The sequence below is a fragment of the Vombatus ursinus genome, unplaced genomic scaffold (genome assembly GCF_900497805.2).
Source record: "Vombatus ursinus unplaced genomic scaffold, bare-nosed wombat genome assembly UNPS02010320.1, whole genome shotgun sequence".
NCBI classification, from domain to species: Eukaryota; Metazoa; Chordata; class Mammalia; order Diprotodontia; family Vombatidae; genus Vombatus; species Vombatus ursinus.
In genome coordinates this window covers 4,726,601-4,749,506 of record NW_020950098.1, presented here as the reverse complement: position 1 = coordinate 4,749,506, position 22,906 = coordinate 4,726,601, and the positions used below count along the sequence as shown (strand labels likewise).

Sequence of the window (22,906 nt, the reverse complement as noted above, 5' to 3'; positions counted from 1 at the left end):
GCAGCTATCCTGAGAGAACTGAATGGGAGAACTGTGTTTCCGTAATTAAAAAATTGGCAGTAGCAATAATGGTTAGAGTTGACTCTGACTGTGACTTTACTCATAGCTACTATGTTGTAAATAAATATTTATGTCTTTTTTGTTTGCTATATTGTTTGTATAGCCAATAACTTTAGTGTTTAAGATAAGGAGATGGAGGTTGATATATAAGTATATATATGTATATATATATATATACACACACACATACATAAATATATGCAAACACAAACACACATACACATATCTGCATATATGTGAACAGATAGATACAGAGATGAATGAAAGCTTATGGGAAAAGAGGTCTCTACTTTATTAAGTAATATTTAATAAATTGGGTTAGTAGCTCAGAGATAATTGATTAATTAGTGATGGATATTTTGCCATTTTAATAACTCATGAGGACATATCTGAACATGCTCCTTGATTTCCTTAGAACCTGAATAAAGAATGAATAAAATAACAAGTCAAATAGCAGATAAAGATGGGTACCGACTCCACTTAGACTACATATGGATCACCAGTTTTAAAAACTTGCTATACATGGTTGTCATAACCTCGGTTTCATTTATAATTTGTAAAAATAACAACCATTACAAAATCAGTAATGTGATTGGGTTTTTTCTATGTAAAGTTTCCCAAAATGTAGCATCATTCATGATACTCTTATTCACAATTCTTTTTCAACCATTAGTTGAGATCAACCTTTTTTCCTAACTGCTACAAAACACCCTATTTCACAAAAATAAAAAGTTTAAAACAGTAGTTAAATGTATATGAATTTGTTTGATAAACCAAAGAACTCCTTATTCATCCATAGCCAAAACATTCAGATTTTGTGTTTCAAGGAACTATCCCAAATCAAGTCTATGGGCTACTCTTCTTTTAGACAGAATAAAACCAAATGGGGATTAGTGGAAGGAACCAGGAATGTTTAGCCTCAGAAAACTCAGGGGAGACAGTATAGCTATTTTCACATATCTGAAGGATTATCATGTGAAGGAGGGATCAGACATTTTATTTGGACCCAAAGAGCAGAAATTTAGTTGCAAAAAATAAAATTGAGGCTTAATGTCAGAGAAAACTTTCTAATAATTAAAGTTGTTCAAATGGGGGTTGGACTGCTCTAAGAGGTGATAGTAAGTCTTCAAGCAAATTCGGAATGATCACTTGTCAGGAATGGTAGAGTAGGGGGAGATTCCTTAGATTAGACTTGAGATCCCTTCCAGCTCTCAAGTTTGGTGATCCTGTGTGTTTCTGAGAATGTTTCCTCATTTTGCATGGCAAATGGATTCCTTATCCATTCATATCAGACTTAAAAATAAAATGATAAAATTACTTCTGAAGTGATTTATAAACCTTCCTTTATTTTCTCCTATTTCATTTGCAGGCCAAGTATTTTAAAAATTGTAAAACATAGGAAAATATTATTTTGCAAAATTATTAGCCACAGCTGTGACTTGTTTCATAAAGGCTGTTGCTTTATCTTTCTGGATCAGAGTAGCAATTGGAGGAAGTGATTGATTTATTTAGATCACTTGGTTTAAAAAAAAAGTTCAAAAAAACCAAAAAAATAAAAGGTTCAACAAATCTACAACATTGAGGAGGAAATTTCTGATATAGAGTGAATGTAATTCATTGTTATGAATACCTCTAGGAACCTTCAAAGTGCTTTGGCTCAAGAAAGCCAGTATGTTTGGCAATAATACAGAAATGCTCTGTGTCCTAGCTGGTTCTATACTGTTGCTCAATTTTGTGAAGAGCCTTCTTTTAATAGAGTTAAAAAAAAAAAGTTGATTAACCTTACAACAACTTGAAAACTGTGTGGCTTTTTGACCATATTTATCAATACAAATGATTTTCTATAAAGCACAAATGTCCAAATTGCATAAAAGACCATTTTTAACTAGTTTTTACAGAGTTGGATTTCATTCTGACATTAATTGAACTCCATCAGTGAAAAGTCCAATGCAGTTCTCCCACAATATATAATTTTCATTTAAAAAAATTTATCAATTACATTGAAAATGTATCTTGATTTGTCTTTGCCATCAATAGGCTTACAAAGCAATAAAGCTTTCCTCCTAACATCAATTTCAACAATATATCATGCCTAAATAACCGAATAAGCATCTTTTAACTACATATGTTACTTCATCCACTTGCAATGCAAAATAGGAATATTTTAGTTTCTCAATTAATTGTTCACAAAGGTCTTCAGACATATAGGTAATTTTCCTTCCCACCATATTATATACAAGTAGAGTCATTCAAAGCCGCTTTGCACTTAATTTTTGAGAAATTTCATTTTAATTATATCAATAGATACAAATATCACCACGATGTTTCTCTTATCAAAATGAGGCTTTTTACACTTAATGATACTACAAGCAACTTTTATCATGCAAGCAATCCCTTTGAGGTTACAGATTTTGAAAAAGTTAGCTTTTGCAAATAACTGGTTTTCTCTAGGAAGATTATAGTTTCTTGCTAACTTATTCTCTGCATATACTTTCAAAACATCTTTTGAATTCATTAGGTTTTGCACTATCTGCAGCAAAAGCATTCATACAAAGGAAAGAATAGTTTTTCCTCTCCAATAACAATATTTGTAAATTTCAGTGATAAATATAATAGGTCACTTTTTTGGGGATTTGGGCTCATTACTTCATGTTTATTTCTGCTACTTAAACTATCTTTATTATCCTGGTATAAGTTTTAGTCACTCTAGTGGACTTTTTCTTCAAAGTGGGTATTTATTCATCACGAAGGGTTTTTTTTGTTTTTAAAACTGAGAAACCATAAAATATTTGACAATTGAATTGAAATTTAATTGTTGAAAATTTCAATTATAAGTACTCATTTTCAAGTCATTTTAATTTTTTTAAAAAAGTTACTGGTATTTTTTTTTAAATCAGCTTGCTATATTGTACTCAAAAAATGATCTTAAGAAAAATGGCAGATATTGTGGTACCTTCTAACTTACACAGAAAGATTGTTTAGCATTGAAATTATACATTTACTGTCAAAATGCGAAAAGCAATTCAATACTACAAACTCATTTGGATCATCAGCTTCCATAGACCAACAGGGACACACTGAAATTTGTCATTTCCTGACTCAAATTTAATTTCATCTTCACCTGTCATATTAAATAGTTTTTGGACTGGAGTCACCATCAGTTGAAGTGAATTTGCTGTGTTAGTGTTGCCTTTGTTGATTTGGATTTAAACTTTGCTTTTACTTTTTAAAAAATAGATATATTTATACGGGAATTGTATTTATAAAGGAGTTGTATTTAAAAGTGGCCAATGATTTAATCCATTGGTTTGAATTTCCTTTAGAGAATCTCATACCCATCATTTCTCCCCTGTCCGAGAACATGTCTCACAGTTTGAAAAATTCTGCCTTAATTGAATGTGATAGTTTTCACATCATTAAAAATTCTAAATCTATTGTTTTAAAATTGCTTGCTGAATATTATTTGAAAGATATGAGATGGTGGAGTGGATAAAAGGCTGGACCTAGAGTCAGAAATATCTGAGTTCAAATCTAGTCTCAGACACTTAGCTATGTGATCTGGAGCAAGTCTCTTAACCTGTCTGCCTCAGTTACCTCAACTGTAAAATGGAGCATCTATCTCCCAGGTTGTTGTGAGGATAAATTGAGATAGTATTTGTAGTAATATTTGTAAAGCACTTTGCAAACCCAAAGCATTATATAAATGCTAGCTATTGTTGCTATTATTATTTTATTTTATTTTTAAAAAAAAATTTTTTTAGGCAATTGGGGTTAAGTGACTTGCCCAGGGTCACACAGCTAGTAAGTGTCAAGTGTTTGGTCTGAGGCCAGATTTGAATTCAGGTCCTCCTGACTTCAGGGCCAGTGCTCTATCCACTGCGCCACCTAGCTGCCCCCATTTTATTTTATTTTTTATGGTAATTTTTATTTATTTTTTTGTTTTCAACATTTACTTCCACAAGATTTTGAGTTCCAAATTTTCACCCTATCTCACCCCTCCCCCCACCCCAAGATGGCATGCATTCTGAATACCCCTTCCCCTAGTCTGCCTTCCCTTCTATCTCTCCCCCCCTTCTCTTATCCCCTCCCCCTTCAATTTTCCTGTAGGGCAGGATGGATTTCTGTACCCCATTTCCTGTATTTCTTATTTCCCAGTTGCATGTGAAAGCATTTTTTTTAAACATGTGTTTTTAAAACTTTGGGTTCCAAATTTTCTCCCTTCCTCCCTCCCCACCCACCCTCATTGATAAAGCAAGCAACTAAATACAGGTTATATATGTGCAGTTATGCAAAACACTTCCATAGTAGACATGCTGTGAAAAACTAACTTTATTTCCTTTAATCCTATCCCGCCCACCCATTTATTCTATTCTTTCTTTTGACCCGGTCTCTCCTCAGAAGTATTTGCTTCTGATTACTCCCTTTCCCAATCTGCCCTCCTCTCTATCATTCCCCTACTCTCTTGTCCCCTTCCCCCCTCCCCATTTTCCTGTAGGGTAAGACAGATTTCCCCACCCAATTGAGTGTGTATGTTATTCCCTCCTTAAGTCAAATCCTATGAGAATAAGATTCACTCATTCCCTCTCACCTTCCCCTGTTTCCCCTCCACTGTAAGAGCCTTTTCTTTTCTGTTTTTTTTTGTGGGATAATTTACCCCATTCTACCTCTCCTTTTCTCCTTCTCCAAATATATTCCTCTCTCACTGCTTAATTTTATTCTCTAGATATGACCCCTTCATTTTCAACTCACCCTGTATCCTCTATCTATCTATCTATATCTATGTATATGTACATATAGTTTTTCCCCTCCAACTACCCTAATACTGACAAAGGTCTCATGAGTTACAAATATCATCTTTCCATGCAGGAATGTAAACAGTTCAACCTTAATAAGTCTCTTATGATTTTGTCTTTCCTGTTTACCTCTTCATGTTCCATTCGAGTCTTGTATTTGAAAATCAAATTTTCTATTCAACTCTGGTCTTTTCATCAAGAATGCTTCAAAGTCCTCTATTTCACTGAATGACCATTTTTTCCCCTGCAGGATTATACTCAGTTTTGCTGGGTAGGTGATTCTTGGTTGTAATCCTATCTCCTTTGCACTCCAGAATATTATATTCCATGCCCTGTGGTCCCTTAATGTAGAAGCAGCTAAATCTTGTGTTATCCTGATTGTGTTTCCACAATACTTGAATTGTTTCTTTCTGGCTGCTTGCAATATTTTCTCCCTGACCTGGGAACGCTGAAATTTGGCTACAATATTCCTAGGAGTTTTCCTTTGGGGATCTCTTTCAGGAGGAGATCGGTGGATTCTTTCAATTTCTATTTTGCCCTCTGGTTCTAAAATATCAGGACAGTTTTCCTGGATAGTTTCTTGAAAGATGATGTCTAGGCTCTTTCTTTGATCATGGCTTTCAGATAGTCCAATAATTTTTAAATTATCTCTCCTGGATCGATTTTCCAGGTCAGTTGTTTTTCCAATGAGATATTTCACATTGTTTTCTAATTTTTCATTCTTTTGGATTTGTTTTACAGTGTCTTGATTTCTCATAAAGTCACTAGCTTACAATTGCTCTTATCTAATTTTTAAGGAAGTATTTTCTTCAGTAATCTTTTGGACTTCCTTTTCCATTTGGCCAATTTTGCTTTTTAGGGCATTCTTCTCCTCATTGGCTTTTTGGACCTCTTTTGCCATTTGGGTTAGGCTATTTTTTAAGGTGGTTTTTTTGGGTCTCCTTTAGCAAGCTGTTGACTTGTTTTTCATGATTTTCTTGCATCACTCTCAGTTTTTCCTCTACTTCTCTCACTTGCTTCTCAAAATCCCTTTTGAGCTCTTCCATGGCCTGGGACTGATTCATATTTTTCTTGGAGGCTTTGGATGTAGGAGCTTTGACTTTGTTTTCTTCTTCTGGTTGTATGTTTTGATATTCTTTGTCACCAAAGTAAGATAATATAGTCTGACTCTTTTTGCACTGCTTGCTCATGATCCTGACCAATTACTTGAGTTTTAAACTCTTTGTTAAGGTAAAAGTCTGCTTCCAATGTGAAGAGTGTACTGTCCCAAGCTTCAGGGGTTTGTACAGCTGTTTTCAGAGGTACTTCTAGGGACCTGTAAATTTTCATTTCTTCCAAGGTGCTATGATAAGGGGCGAGGTGTTTTCTCTCCACCACCACAACAAGCTCCACTGCACCAGCATTCCTCCTAGCCCCAGGACCGCCCCTCAGAACTGTGACCCAGATCTGAGCATGGGCAAAGCAAGAGACTCCTGCCTCAGCACTGGCAAAGAGATCCCTGCAATCCCCCTCTGATCAGCCACTGGATTCCCCCTCAGTCTGTGGGCCAGAAGCTCAAAAGCTGCAGCCTTGGGCCACGCTCGAGACTTGAGGCTGAGACCTAGCTCCTCTCTCACCGCAGTCACAGACTTTTCCCACTGACCTTCTAAGTTGTCTTTGGTGTTCAGGGGTTGAGAAGTCTGGAAACTGCCACAGCTGCCTGTGATTCAATCCTCTGAGGCCTGCTCCAGGGTCACTGTGGCCTGCGTGCCCACATCGAACTGCGCTTCTCTCCCAGCCCGGCACGATATACCTTTCTGATCAGCCATGCAGGTTGTCTTGGGCTGGAAATTTGTTTCACTCTGTCTTTTTGTGGGTTCTGCTGCTTTAGAATTTGTTTAGAGCCATTTTTTATAGGTATTTGGAGGGCTTTGGGAGAGAGCTCAAGACAGTCACTGCTTTCCCTCCACCATCTTGGCTCTGCCCCACCCTCCGTAATGTTATTATTATTTTAGTTCTGGCACTGTACTGTCTAAAGTATACAAGTGTGATCTAATTTGAGCATTCCTTTGTATTTCAAGAGGTTTTATTTATGATAAAAAATGAAAGCAAGTGAGCTTATCTATAACTAGACTGCTGTCCTCTACAGGGGAAAAACAGATTTCTCTATATCTTCTCTACTATGGGTCTTTTAAAAGTTGTCAGAAAACAATTGGAAAAGAAGAAACTGGAGGAGACATGAAATATCATGTTTATAACCACTTAAAACATCTTTGTGGAATTTTCCATTAAAAAATTGGTTCTGTCTTATTAAGTTGTTTTTAGTCCTGGCACTGGCCACTTCTTTCCAAATAAGAATTCAAATTTTTAAATCCAGAAAAATAAGCTCTCAATTCAAATTGCAAAAACTGAACCAAAGTTAAAAACTTCATTTAAATCACTAGAATAATAAACACTGATTCAGTGGGAAAAGTACTAGATTTGAAGGTGGGGGACCTCAGCTGAAATCCTGATTCTGACACATAGACTACAATTGTAACTTGGGCAAGTCATTTGACCTCTATGAACTTCAGTTTTTCTATCTGTAAAATGAGAGATCTGGGCTCTATAACATCTTAGGTATCTTCAAGTTCTACATATATTATTAGCCTATGGAATGCTATTCCATAGCAACCTCTATGCAGTATTTATATCCTGGGCACTTTTCCCCTTGACCTTCAATTTCAGCAGTGAAAATAATGGAGTGGAAAGTGGAAAGGCTTATCAAGATAGCCATCCTCTGGATAGGCTCTAAGGTGGAGTAATCTAATGGACCCCTTCGGCCATGGTTTGGTGAAGCCTGTGGCCCTCTTCTCAAAATAATGTTTTAAATTCATAAAATAAAATATTTAGCATTACAAAGGAAACTAGTTACATTAATATTTGGCTATCTATAAACATTTATATATATACACATATTGTTGTTATTGTTGAGTTGATCAGTTGTGGCAGATTCTTTGTGATCCCATTATCGGGTTTTCTTAGAAAAGATTCTGGAGTGGTTTACCATTTCCTTCTCCAGATGACTGAGGCAAATAGAAGATAAGTGATTTGTCTAGGGTCACACAGTAAGTGTCTGAGGCTAGATTTGAATTCTGGTCTTCCTCATTCCAGGCCCAGCATTCTATCCACTGGGACACCTAGGATATACATACATACACACATACATACATACATACATATACATATATACACACACACATATATACATATGCACACATTTGTATATGTATATATTTGCATATACATGCATATGTGTACAGATACACATATATGTACAGATACACATGTGTCTATATATATCTATTTCTATGGCTCTATATCTAGCTATGTAATCATATCTATTTCTGTCTCTTTGTATCTATATCTCTATCCATCTATGTATCTCTACCTATCTCTATCTCTCTATCTATATTTATATCTATCTCTATATACATCTATTTCCATCTATCTCTATATGTTTATCTTTATCTCGTATCTATGCATCTTATTCCATGGACCTCAAATTAAGAATTCCTGCTCAAAGGTGATAATTCCCAACTCTGATTTTACAAAAACTCAGGGTGTTTCTAATTATCCTATGAGACATCTCAAAATTCTCATTTAAAAAATATAAATTACAAAGAGAAAAACATGCCATTCAGCAGTTTGAGAGGGTATAGGAAGAAAAGATAGGAAACAGGAGTGTCGCAGAATCCAACAAATGGGAATAGATTTGGACAGCCCTAAAGACTGGAAATTGTTATTGCAGTAGAAGATGTAGAACAGTGGCCCTGAATCACGTACATCTCTATGCTTCTCTGCCCATTCTCACGGTTCCAAACTTCTTTTCATATACTGCCTTTGGGCATCTACTACTTCCACTTTCTTATTTGCTTCCTTTCTTAAGATGTGAGATACAAAATGTTGGTTATGCCACATTTGCATGGCAATGCTCTTCTTACTTTTGTCCTTTATTTGGTCGTCCCCTCCCCAGTACACACACATACACACACACACACACACACACACACACACACACACACACACACTATTCCCATTTCCAATGAATCTGAGATGCACACTCAGATATTTTCCTCCTTTAGGATATGATCTGAGACTCAGATATGGGGAGTGAGTTTTTATTAATGGCCCTATAGCTTTCTTAGTAGGAAGAGGGAAATGTGATAGAGAGGAAAAACTGCTGTATTTCAAGTCAGAAGATCTGGTTTCACATCTTGGCTCTCTATCACTTATTCCCTGTGTGACCCTAGACATGTCACTTAAGCCCTCACTCTTCTCATCTGCAAAATGGGGGTGTTGGATTAAATGACATCTCAAAACTCTTTTGAATCCAGATCTTTGGGAAAGGAATTTCTCTTTTGGTTTCTCCATCTGGAGACAGAACTTTTTGGGGGGGGGGAGGCAATGGGGTTAAATGACTTGCCCAGGGTCACACAGCTAGTGTCAAGTGTCTGAGGCCAGATTTGAACTTAGGTCCTCCTGACTCCAGGGTCAGTGCTCTATCCACTGCACCAGCTAGCTGTCCCTGGAGATAGAACTTCTGATCCTTCAACATAATAGGAAATGTTTATGTTCATTGGTTACTATTGAAAGCAGGTAGAAACTCAATGCTATTAAAAAAACAAACAAACTAAAAAACTAAAACAAAAATGTTGCCTGGCAAGGTTAACTGGAATTAGTCTAGGGTTACATAGCTGTCACATATGTAATCAGAGGAAGAATTTAAACCTACGTCTTTCTGATACCAGATCAGGATTCCACAAGAACACACTGCTTCTAATATCCTAGTGCTTTTTAGCTAACATATTGTAGAGCTTTTGTGACAACTTGAAAAAAAAACTTTTTTGGAAAAAAAAAAAAGACCTAGTAGATAACATAATAGTAGTTTACAAGGTTATCCTATAAATAGAACCAGAATGTGTCAAATACAGGGCAAGTTCCCCTTAACCCAGATTATATTCGTGGACCCAGTAATCTTTACTCAACCCAACAGTGATTACCTTGTTGGCATGTTTTAAAGAAGATGGCATTCTGAGGAGTTTGGAGGATGATATCACCTTCAGAGTTCATTATGATCACATTCACTTCAAATGCTGCCACTCCATCTTGTTTTCCAAGACATGGAAATCCTACTTGAACAACTAAAAGAAAAACCAAAAAAAATGATGACCATACTAAAAAAACATTAATCTGATTCTAGTTCTCTGGCAATTTTGGAATGGGGAATGCAGACTAAAATAAAAAATGTTCACATTACATTGAAATCCCACTCATTTCGGTGGTACTTATTTGGAATCTGTAATAATGTAATAATAATCTGTAATAATAGGCTAGGTTGGTTTTGCTCAGAAAATCAATTGTGAAAACATGGTTGCAGTGAGAATGATTCTTTGCAATTTCATGTTTGGCTTTGAGGCCAACTCTCTATCCATTACACCAGGGGTGTCAAACTCAAATAGAAACAGGCCAATAAATTGTACATAAGTATTCCTACAGGCAGCAGATTGACTTAGAAAATCACATGTTCACATTATCTATGTTCTAGTGTATTTTTAATTATTTTCTAAAGCATTTTCCAATTAAGTTTTAGTCTGAATCATCAGTGCTCAGCAGAAAAGATGTACAGTGGAGGTGACCCAAGGTTTGAATATTAAAAGGAAATGACCAGCAGAAAAAATTCATGAAAGGAAAATAGTGCCCTTCTTGGGTTGGTTATAGAATCAAAATGATTATAGTATGGCCAGAGGCTCAGATAGCTCTCCTGTGCACATCCTGTTGTGGGGGCTGAGCCCCTTACTTGGGGAAGAGATGTATCCCACCCCCCCTTGCCCCACCCCCCACCATGGGAAATCCAAGGGAGAGTTGTCTAAGTAGCATGCCATAGGCTACCTATTCAGAAAGGAAGAAGAAGAGTGCAAAAAGATGAGTTGTCTCTCCATTTAAAGTCTAAGTGGGCAGTTCTTCCTGACGAAGTAGCCAGTCCTCATTGAAACAGCCCATCCCTCTGTTGGTATCATGGTAATGAAAGAATTGATGAAATATCCCAAAAACCTTCAGTGCTAGGCATATGTGCTTCCCAAAGTAGCCAGGGAAACTTATTTCAGCTCCATAAATACTCCATGGAGTGTGTGATAGCCATTGCAGGTCTAAGGGTTCCTCTAATTGCCTCCATTACATCATGAAGAAAGGGAAGGGAGGCCAGAAGGAGAAGAGATTTAGCACAGAGGCTACATGGTGTAGTATAGGGGAGTCAAACACACTGCCCCCAGCACTCAGAGGGCTGACCAACCAGACCAAAATTTAATTGGGAAATGTTTAAAAATAATTAAAAATACAATAGAGCATTTGTTGTTGAGTCATTTTAGTCATGTCTCACTCTTCATGACTGCATTTGGGGTTTTCTTGACAAAGATACTGGAGTGATTTGTAATTTCCTTCTCCAACTCATTTTACAGATGAGGAAGCTGAGGCAAGCAGTGTTAAGGGACTTGCAGAGAGTCACATAGCTAGTAATCTGAAACCAGATTTGTACTCAGGATGATGAATCTTCCTGACTCCAGGCTCACTTATTAAGTGCTTACTATGTGATGAGCAGTAGGGATTAAAATACAAGCAAGCAACAGCCCCTGGCCTCAAGGAGCTTAAGTTCTAATACAGGAAGACAGCACACAAAGAGAATCTGCAAAAGGATGAAATTGGCCATTTAAATCTTCAAAATCTGCTAATCAATCCCAACCATGGTATAATGGAAAAAAAAAACATTGAATCTTGAGTCAGAGAACTGAGTTCAGATATGAGCTCTGGTACTTACTACCTGTGTAACCTTGGGCAAGTCACTTAACCCCTTAGTTTTCTCATAGGTAAAATGCAGAAGTTGGATTAGATTATCTCTAAGGGCCCTTTGCAGCTCTGAAACTATGAAAAATCAACTAGTTGAAAGAAACTTGTTCCATTTACAAAAATGAGATCTCCTAAAGAGACGTTTCCCAACAAATAACACTCTAGGATTCTAGATCTTAATCAGGAAGGGACCTTAGATATTATCTGTCCCCTACTACATTTTCCAGATGAAGAAACTGATGCCAGAAAAAAAAAGAAAAAAAAAGATAATCCATAATTTGGGGTAGTTAGGTGGCGCAGTGGATAGAGCTCTGTCCTTGGAGTCAGGAGGACCTGAGTTCAAATTCTTACTAACTGTGTAACCCTGGGCAAATCATTTGATCTTGTTTGCCTCAGTTTCCTCCTCTGTAAAATGAGCTGGAGAAGGAAATGGCAAACCACTCCAGTATCTTTGCCAAGAAAATCCCAAATGGGGTGACAAAGTGTTGGAAATGACTGAACAACAATAAAAATAACTGAAGTCATTTCCATTTTAAACAGCACCTGGAAGAATTCTTAGAAAGTGGAGGGCAGCTAGGTGGCACAGTAGATAGAGCTCTGGCCTTGGAGTCAAGAGGATCTGAGTTCAAATCCAGCCTCAGACACTTGACACTTACTAGCTGTGTGACCATGGGCAAGTCACTTAACCTTAATTGCCTCACCAAAAAGAAAAAAAAAAGAAACTGAGGCCACCCGAAGTCACATAAGTAATAAGTACCAGGCCTTCTATTTTAACTCAGATCCTTTGACTTCAAATTCAGGCCTCCAAGAATTTCCCTTTGTTTTTGTTTCTGTCTGCCTGACTCGTCATTGCCAAACTCAGGGAAATTATCTTAGATGAAGGCAAGTCCTTTCCTTTTAGGGTTTTCATAAAACTCTTTGCTTACTTTTATAAAAAAAATGGGCTGGAAACCACTCTGTGCTTTTCTATAAAGTACTGTCTGCAAGCCAGTACCAAGGCTTTCCCAATGTATTTAGCAACCCAAAGAACATCTCGGGACTTTGATATTGTCAGTAATCATTAGAATATAGTTCCCAGAATAACAGGTAATTTTAGTTTCCCTGAATCTTTGAGACTTGAATAGCGTAAATAACTGATTAAATGAAAGAGAGAGAGAAAAAAAAAGAAACAGCAACAATTTAAAAAGAAAATATAAAACCAAAATTGGTCTTGGGAATTCAAGGATGGAATTTATCCCAATGGAACTATGCCTTGCTTTTTAAAAAATGGTATATAAAAACCTCTACTTATGAAGCAGTAAAAAATAGGAGGAGACAGGGAATTATTTGAATTGCAGAAGGAATTTTTGCATTTCACCTATACACTTAATACACCAATACCCTATACATTCCCTTGTAGTTGACATCCTTCCCTTCTCCCCCATAGCCAATCAATTGTCAAGCCTTCTAAGTTTACTTCTGTAATTTCTTTCCCATCCATCCTCTTCTCTTCCCTCACAAGACTATCCATTCATATGATCATGAATCTGACTACTGACATCCTTGGCTTCCTTTAAATCCTAACTACAATCCCCACTTCTACAGAAGTTTCCCAACCCAACTCTTAATTCCAGTGTTTTCCCCCTATTAATTATTTCTTATTTATCCTGTATATAGCTTGCTTTGTATACATTTGTTTGCATATTGTCTCCATTAGATTTTAAGCTCCTTGAGGGCAGGGACTTTTGCCTCTTTTTGTATCCCCAGTGCTTAGCACAGTGCCTGGCACATAGTAGTCACTTAATAAATATTTATTGATTGACTGATGGATTGATAGATGAATTGTCTAATCTGGGTCATTGTAATGGTCTCCTGACCGGCCTCCTTGCTTCCAGTTTCTCTCCTTCAATATCTACATAGCTGTTAAAATAACTTTCCTAGTGGTGCAGTGGATAGAGCACCCGCCCTGAAGTGTAGAGGACCTGAGTTCAAATCTGGCCTCAGATACGTACTAGCTGTGTGACCCTGGGTAAGTCACTTAACCCTGACTGCCTCCAAAACAACCCCAACAACAAAAATAACCTTCCTAAAGCATAGATCTGACAATGATCAGCCACTCTTCAAGAAGCTTCAGTGGTTCCCTAATACTTCTAGGATAAAATGAAATGCCTTCACCTGGCTTTTAATGCTCCTTGCGGTCTGGGAGTCTATTTCCAGACTTATTTCACTGTATTATACCCATTCACACACTCTTCTTTATAGCCAGACTGACCTACTTGCTCCTCCCCAAACTCAGTGCTCATCCCCCAAACCTGGAATGTAGTCCCTCCTCTCCTCTGCCTCTTAGAATCCCAAACTTCCTTCAAGGCTCAACTCAGCTGCCACCTATAGGAGTCCTTTGTTGATTCCCCTAGTCATTCACGTTCTCTTTCTCCTTGAGTTTTCTTCTTCTTCTTCTTCTTCTTGTTCTTCTTGTTCTTCTTGTTCTTCTTCTTGTTCTTCTTCTTGTTCTTGTTCTTCTTCTTCTTCTCCTTCTTCTCAGGTTCTCCTGACTCCAGTGCCACTCTATCCACTGTGCCACCTAGCTGCCCCATATTGTCATCCTTTCAATGTTCTCTCCCCAGGGAAAACATTAAGGCAGCCTCCAAGGACAGGTGGACAGCCTTCTTTATCCTGAGCAAAGTGCCTTATTAAATCATTGAATCGCCAAGTCTCAGAGTTGGAAGAAACATCAAAGGCCATGCAGTCCAAGTCATAATTGAGAAAAATCCTTTGCTACGTCCTGCTGGCTGACAAGAGGTCATCCAATCTTCCTCTGAAAAGTCAGTGAGGGGGGACACATCACCTCCCCAGGCAGTCCTTCCTACTTTCAGATAAGTCTAAGGCGTATACATTTTTTCTACCATCATACCTAAAGTTATTTCTTCACTCTATCTGCTGGTCTTGCAAATACTCTTAAATCACTATCGTTTTCCCCTGCCCCCTCCTATCAAAAAAAGTCACATGTTATCACTTGTCTTCTCCTTTAAACTCTGCAGCTTGTCAATGTTCTTTCTCTAATGTGACACCCAGGACGGAATAGGACATTACTAAGGCAGAGTGACCAGGGGAGAGTGCTGTGGAATTTATCACCTCCCTAGTCCTAGAAACTCTGGCTTTCTCAGCCTAAGATTCCTCGACAGTCTCATGACATTCTGAGCTCCTGCACTGCTGAATTGAATTAGATTGAGTTGGATTGAGTTGCACTTAGTTGAGCTGAGATTTCTCCTAGTCTCTGTGTGTGGGGAGATGTCACAAAGTCTGCTAAAGGGGAATGCAATTATTGTCAGGCACGATGAAGGGCCCAGTTAGGTTATAAAGCATGATTTCATTAGAACGACTGGTTTTGCTTTGTTTCTCAGAAAATTATTGTTTTAGTTGTTTATGTTGAGGTGTTTTTCAGTCGTGTCTGACTCTTCGTGACCCCATTTGGGATTTTCTTGGCAAAGAAACTGGAGTGGTTTGCCATTTCCTTCTCCAGCTTACTTGAAGAAACAAGGCAAGCAAGGTTAAGCGACTTGCCCAAGGTCACACAATTAGTAAGTATCTGAGGCCAGATTTGAACTCAGGAATATGAATATTCCTGACTCTGGACCCAGCACTCTATCCACTGCACCACCAAGCTGCCATACCTTACTGTATGGCAACATAAGGTCAAGCATCTAGTTTTATAACTTAAACTCCTTTTGTTCCACATTTTCATCAACGAATTGGATAAAAATTTGTGTTAAGCAAATGTGTAGATAATGCAGTCCTTGGTGGGGGAGGTGGTGATGGTAGTAAGGACAACTGCTAAGTTTAATGAGAGAATCAGGATTTTCAAGTATCTCAAGAGACTGGAATGATGGGCTGACAGGAAGAAGATTTGGTTTAATAGGAATAAATGTATTATTTGTACCCTTAAAAAAAAAAGAAATTTCCCCTACTGCACTTAAAATGCAATTCGTTTTGTGAAAAGTTGATTCAGTCTTTCATGAACACATTAGTTGTATAAAGTAGTATTGAAACACTGGAAGGTAGACTGGATGTTACAGGATACTTTAAAATACAAATTTTAGAATCTTCCCTGACTTCATCTCATTGCTGAAATTATGTCACTATCTTTCTAAATATATCTTTTTTCCCTCTTGATTTTATTAAACTCCCCCTTTCCAGCTCATCTGGCATAATTAAAATGTTGCAGCATCAGTTTCTTGGAGTTTTTAGACCTTCCCTTGGTAAAGAGACAAAGAAAACTCTTTATCTAATTCCTCTCTGTTTACCAGCTTGTCAAATTCCAACGATATCCTGGCTGCTATTAACCAAAAATCTCTGGTAAGACGTGTACAGATCTGTTAGTAATATCAATTAATTCACTCATACTTACAGATGTGTTCAAAAGCAGATGAGGTAAACAGGCAGTTGAATGATTACTATAGTAGTAACGTGTTCCAGGGCCCACTCCCAGATCAGTCTTCTAGAGGTTGTAAGTGAACTCCATATGCTGGCAGAAAAGTTTGCTGCTGATTTGCATGACCTGTAAGCCACTGAAATTAAGACTGGCCCCAACCCATCATTTCTCCTTATTAGATTCATTGAATTTTCACTAAAGCTCTACTCTGTCATCCTTCTTCACAGACTGTACTTTCTGTTCCAAATGGCCTACTGTTTCCTTAAACTTGACATTCAGTTTCTACCTTTGCAAAAGTTGCTCCTGACTACAATATCCAAAATGCTATCCTCTTTACCTTATTGTCTCTGGGGATCCTTTGCTTCCTTCAAAAATTCTTCAAGGTAACACCAGAACTGGGAACTTTCCCTCATTGCCCTAGTATTAGAGCATTGATCCTCAAGTTACATTATCCAGGCTCTATACCCCTATCCCTATCCCATTTACACATTATATTTTTCAACAGAATGTCCCTTGAATGAAGGACTGTTTTTCATCTTAGTTATTGCAGTCTGTGCCTTACATATCGTAAGTCCTTAATAAATATTTGTTGAGTAGAATAGAGGTGACCAATGGCTCTTAAAGACTATGCTGGCATAGCAAAATTCTTGATAGGTCCTTCCAAGCCAAAAAGGTTTCAAGTACTAGTCTAGTATTGGATTATGAATCTTTCTCCAAGTATGAGCTTTAGGATAAGTTTAGAGCAGTTTAGAGCTTATCCGTTGGGGGTGATATTTATTCAGCCACTTCATGGGGTGAGGGGTAGAGTAGGCAAGGAGGTTGTTACCACCCCCTTCATCTGAAGGAGTATGCACCAAAAAATTTTAAAGTATGCATTATAATTGTAAGAACTTTCATTCATTTATCTTATTTGAAATAGTAGTATTATATAGTGGGTAAGGTGCTGAGCGTGGAACCAGAAAGTTGTTGTTGTTTAGTCGTTTCAGTTGTGTCCGATTCTTTGTGACCCCATTTGAGGTCTTCTTGGCAAAGACACTGGAGTAGTTTGCCCTTTCCTTCTCATTTTACAGATGAGGAAAGTGAGGCAAAGAGAGTTAAGTGACTTACCCAGGGTCACACAACTAGTAAGTGTCTGAGGCTGGATTTGAACTCAGGAAGATGAGTCTCCTGATTCCAATCCCATTGCTCTACCCACTTCACCACCTAGCCATCCTACCTAATCTAAACCTCTTGGCTTGTCTACAACTGGTTTCCCTGCTTCAACACACGTATCACCTATGACCTGCAGAGCCCTTCACTTGTCATGCAGTTTCACAGAGAGGTTTTATACATCTTTCTTTCTACTGTGGGGTCACCATAAGCTTCCACTTTCCACTTATTTTATTATGGACCTAGTAGACTGAAGTGGGGACCATGGTAAGTATCATTGAAAAGGTTCTTATAAACCTTCAAAAGGTTTTCACAAACCTTCAGTTTAGAATCTGGTACTCTGTTGGCTTCCCAGGGTGACAGAGACAGTGCCCAAAGAGGGATCGCCCCACTTTTATGTAAATCTTTTTTTTCTTATATAATGGAATAATTTTACTGAAACCACCCTGCAGTTTGCAGTTCCTGTTTTTGTTCTTTTCAGATGCCAGAAAGCAGACCCTTCAGGAATTGTTAAAGATCAAGAGTTTCTGTAGTGCAGGGGTTTAGGAATAGAAGAGTCTGTGGGACTTTTTTTTTAAGGACCTAAACACTTTGAGGATATAAAAGAGCACACGTGCTTTGTTCTGAGCAGAATAATGAAAGCTACCTGGACGTTTAAAAGTGCAGACACACTTACTTAGTTACTTTTTAATAATTCAGTCCACCTACACATGCTTCCACTGTGGAGTCTGTGCTAATTAGGCTAATGAATAACTGCCCTGCACCAATTACGGTCTCTGGGGAATGGGATAAGGTCCCAATAAAATCCTTGCACCTGCATTTCTGTGAAGGAGTCCTAAATCTGACCAAGAAACCCTCCAAACCTGTTCCTAGACATCACTTCAAAGGAAATCAGAATGAGTCCCTCAAGGAGTTATTCTCTCCCCCTCCTCCCTCTCAAATGCTTGAGGTGTCTACCTTCATCTCATTCAAAGAAGCATAAATCCCATAAAGACCTGGATGCCTTGGAATTTGTCTGATCCAAATATATTCAAAATCTACTTGATACTATTCATTTTGATACTATTTAATACTATATTATAATACATATAAGAGAATAAAATAGAATAGAAAATAAAAATACTATTCAAATAGTCTCAACTATTCTATAAATTCTACAAATATTCCTCCCTAGTAGGTAGAGGGCTATCTTTGGAGTTAGGAATGTTTGATATCCAGACCACCTCTTGACACATGGTGGCGTGACTATGGGCAAATCACTTAACAGCTCTGTACCTCAGTGAACTCTAAGACTCTAAGTGATATAAGACACGAGACATAACTCTAAGACTGTAAGTGACTGTAAGTTGCTGATATGTTCAGGAGGAAGAAGGGTATGCTTCCATACTTAGTATTACCCTACTCTGCTTAAAATCACAGACTCCTTCCCCCAAACAACCAAAAAAATCCCCTATGTTCAAGACACTATACTAGGTACTTGTGGATACAAAGTTAAAAATAAAAGCACTCTTCTCCCTAAGCTTAAATTCTATTGCCGCTTACTACCTCTATGACTTTGGGGGGATTTATTTAGCATCTCTATGCCTCAGTTTCCTCGTCTATATAATTAGGAGGATGACTAGATGACCAGTTCTAAACTTATGATCCTGTAACTGCTCAAAATCTGTGAATATTAATATTATCCCTCCAAGAACAAGTTCAGAAATTCAGCATGTAATTTAGCTATCTTAGATACAGACCTGACTGATATACACAGAAATAGAAGAAATTTGAACCCAGGACACCTGATTCCATGTTTTTTTCCACACTACAGGACACTGCCCCAACTTTCTGTTAAAATTGTCTTAGTAAGTAATTAACGAGTTCCATGTAACTGAGGGTTTTTAGGTGGAGATCGAATGGCTGCTGGTCAGGGACAAGACAGAGGGAGTACCTGCTCAGGTACAGACTCCCTGAAGTTCCCTAAAGTCCCTTCTAACCTGAATATTATGTCCTTCACATTCACAAGACACTTTTGTCTTGTTTGAATCATGTCCTTACAACATAAAACAGCTCTTTTTACAGATGAGGGAACTGAGGCAAACAGGATTAAATTATTTGCCCAGGGTCACACAACTACTAAGTGTCTGAGGCTGGATTTGAACTCAGGTCTTCCTGACTCCAGGCCCAGTGCTCTAACCACTGTACCACCTAGTAAACCTTTGGTGACTCACCCAAGGTAATATAGCTAGTAAATGTCTGAAGCTGGATTTGAAGTCAAGCCTTCCTGACTCCAGGTCTAGTGTTCTGTCTGCTGCACCACCTAGTTGCAATGCTGGCCCCTGGGATCATAAATCTGAATCTAGAAGGGACTATGGATGCTGACCCCTTTATTTTACAGATCAGGAAACTGAGGCCCAGAGACTCCAAACCCAGCACTTTATTCATTCTGCCTGGGATGAACAATATGAAAACTGTAATTTTAAAAAAAAATCATCTGTTTAAAGCAAAATCAGTTGAAAGGTGGTGGAAATAGATGACCTTGGGGAAATAATTCAGACCCCAAGGCATTTTTCCATGGAGATGGAGACATAGCTATTCACAGACTCCCTTGAGACCACTGCTGAGGGGCAAGCTACTGGGGGTACAGAGAGCAGAGGTAGGCTGGACCTGGAAAGAATGCCCCAGGTCATTTCTTGCCAACTAGGTGCTAATCTCAGTCATCTCTGCTTTCAGGAGTATAAGTGTTATTTCAATTTTCTGCATGGGTCAGAAATTGACTAGTAAGATAGCCAAGAAACCCTAGCATGCCTTCATGGAGCCATGCTTCCCAGGAAATGATTCTCAGTCAACTTGATCTACTTTTTCCTATCTCTGAAAAACTGGGTGGAATAAAAAAGACAGCTCTGTAGTATTTTCAAGATGTGGCCAGGAAAAAATATGTTCCTGCTTAAGATCCTCTTGAAACTCAAGTGGTTTAGACTGGAACTAACTAGGATAGAAATTGTTGATCCTTCAGAAAGCACAGCAGGTTCATTAGATGAAGAATGTAGACCTCTCTTTTCTAACATTCCTTATCTCTCCCCTTCTTCAAAGTCTTATTTAAAACTCTCCTCAAGAAAACCTTCCTTAGCTGACCCCAAGAGCTCCTTTATTCCACATCTCCCTTATGAATTTACCCCCACCACATTAATATTTGTCTGTTGGGTGTATATATAGAGCCTTCCAAAAGTCTTAGTACAGTCTTAAGTTTTAATACCTTACTGCAGTCTGAAGTTGTAACAGCTTAAGTCTGCACTAAGACTTTTGGGACATTCTATATAATAACCTAATAGCCAAAGAAAGCCAAAAAAACCATTAAGAAGCTCAAGATCATTCACTTGATACATGTGATTAGTAACCTTACATTTCTAGGAAGCTATAAAACTTTTGTTTTTTCACTTCTATCATTATCTTTTTGCCTAATGGGCTTAAGATAAAATGAGAAGCAAGATGATATTGTAAATAGGATTCTAGTCCTGGAATTAGGAAGAGATATGTTCATATGCTCTCCCCACTCCTCCCCCCACCACTAGCTATGTGCCTAAAGGCAAGTCATTTTCTCTGGAACTCAGTTTCCCCATCTATAAAATGAAAAGCTTGAATTGATGGCATGAAAGTTTCCTCTAATTCTATATCTCTGATCCATTTTAGATATGCCAAGTGGCCTACAGCGTTTAATATTGTCTAGTCATTACAAGAGCAATTGCGTTTAAAATAAAGTTTAACACATGAAACTGCATTTCATTATTTTCACAATAGCTTTCCCAAAGTTGAAAACTACCAACCTGATGCTTTGTGGGGAACTGTCCCAAGCAATGGGATGTTGACAGTGGGGTCATCCATGATGCCTTTATCCAGAGACCGTAAAGATAAGAATTCATAGAAATATTCAGCCTACAACAGAATGCATTGAAAATCAGTACTTATTAAAATTAGCATCCAATGGAATAACTACTCAACATCTACTCAATAGAAATTTATCATATTTCATCAAAAGGTCACTGAATCAAGCAAAGACTGAGGCATTATGTAGATGCAACTCTCCAAAATGAGGACTCTCATTGAAACTCTTCATTTTGAGAGGAGTTCTGAAATACCAGCAGCAGACTGTGTGGTCCAAAAGGATTAGCTTATTCATTCACCTAAAAGAATTCTTTGGCTGGTGTATGCTGGAAAAAGTCTCCTTAGAGATGATAGTTTTGGAGCTAGAAGGAACTTTAGGAATCATATAGTACAACCTTCTCATTTTGCAGCCAAAGATGTTGAGGGTCAGAAAAGTGGTGATTTACCCAAAGTTATATAACTGATAGCCATAGTAAGTAAAATAGCTGGAACTCGAACCCAGATTCTCCGACTGTAAATTCCCTTTTGCTTCCATTTCCCTACAGACTCCCCTACAATATTTTGACGAGATGTTCTTATAGATAAATGACTTTAAGGCTCTCTGACTAGTCATTAGAAGGGCTTTTGCAAAGGAAGGAGTCTGAGTACCCCCTGGATCATCCTTTGAATCCTTTCAAATCTACAGTGAAAAAGTTTTCCCCAAAGTGGAAGCCATAATCACTAGCACTAATGGATAGAAATGGATAGAAATGATAGCCTATTCAAAATGCTTTGGTTGCCAATACTTGAATGAAATAGGAACGTCAATGATTTTACTATTATATCTATTTTCTTGTCTCTTTGTCTTTGGGAATATTATATTTGAGGCCAAAATTCAGCCAAAGGTAGAAGAGAATAACAAGTCAATAACCATAGTCACAATATGAAAACAAATCATATAACTTTATGTTCTGGCCATTTATATTTTTTCAGCAGATCTCTATTAAGAAAATTGTTTTCTGTTCCTCAAATATCCATGGTAACCCAGATGCTGACAATGAGTTCTCTCTCACCACCTAGTTTTGACACTTAATTGAATTTAAAGCAGATTCTAAATTAAAAGGGCCGTCATTGAAACTGGCTGCTCTTGATGTGAAAGAAAGAACAAGCAATAAGCGACTCAAATGCTAAGATGAGATATGGGTAAGGTGAGTGCCTCCCAAAATGTGCATGCATCCTTCTTGCAGAATTGAGAAGGATTAAGGAAGGCATAGTGAAGTATGTAAAGAAAGGACCATAAGAAGAGTCCTACATGCAAAATTTGTTTTCCATTATGGTAGTCATAGGACTATGATTTCTGAAAAAATGAAGTTAAGAATCATCCCAAATGCAATGGAGAAGAGCATGAGGAGCATGCATAGGCTGAAATGTATCACAAAGGAAAGAGTTACAAAGAAGTGGTTTAAAGGATGTCATCAGAGAGATGTATCATTGGGGAAAAAAAGAGATGGGTCAGGAATGAAGAAAGATGGAGTCACTCACTAGGTGACCAGTGTACTCTGTTGGTGTTCTCATGGTGTCAGAAGGATGAAAGGAAGCTCAACAGCGCGTTAGGGGGATCCCTGCAGGAAATCTATTTGAGGAAATAGATGAAGGTCAGATAGGATGGGAAAACAGCTAGGTGGTACAGTGGATAGGGTACAGGGCCTGGAGTCAGGAATACTCATCTTCATGAGTTCAAATATGGCCTCTGACACTTATTAGTTGTGTGACCTTGGGCAAGTCACTTAAC

The 22,906-nt window shown here is 37.9% G+C and overlaps 1 protein-coding gene across 1 annotated transcript in view; it reads right to left on the bottom strand.

The window, feature by feature from the left end:
• The window catches only part of WIF1 (WNT inhibitory factor 1), a 106,539-nt gene that overhangs the window by 29,164 nt on the left and 54,469 nt on the right, over positions 1-22,906 (bottom strand). The window contains exons 3-4 of the mRNA XM_027854178.1: positions 21,078-21,186; positions 9,875-10,015 (exon numbers count right to left, since the gene is read on the bottom strand). Of these exons, the coding sequence (XP_027709979.1) occupies positions 9,875-10,015; positions 21,078-21,186 (250 nt within the window). The remainder of the gene's footprint in view (positions 1-9,874; positions 10,016-21,077; positions 21,187-22,906) is intronic.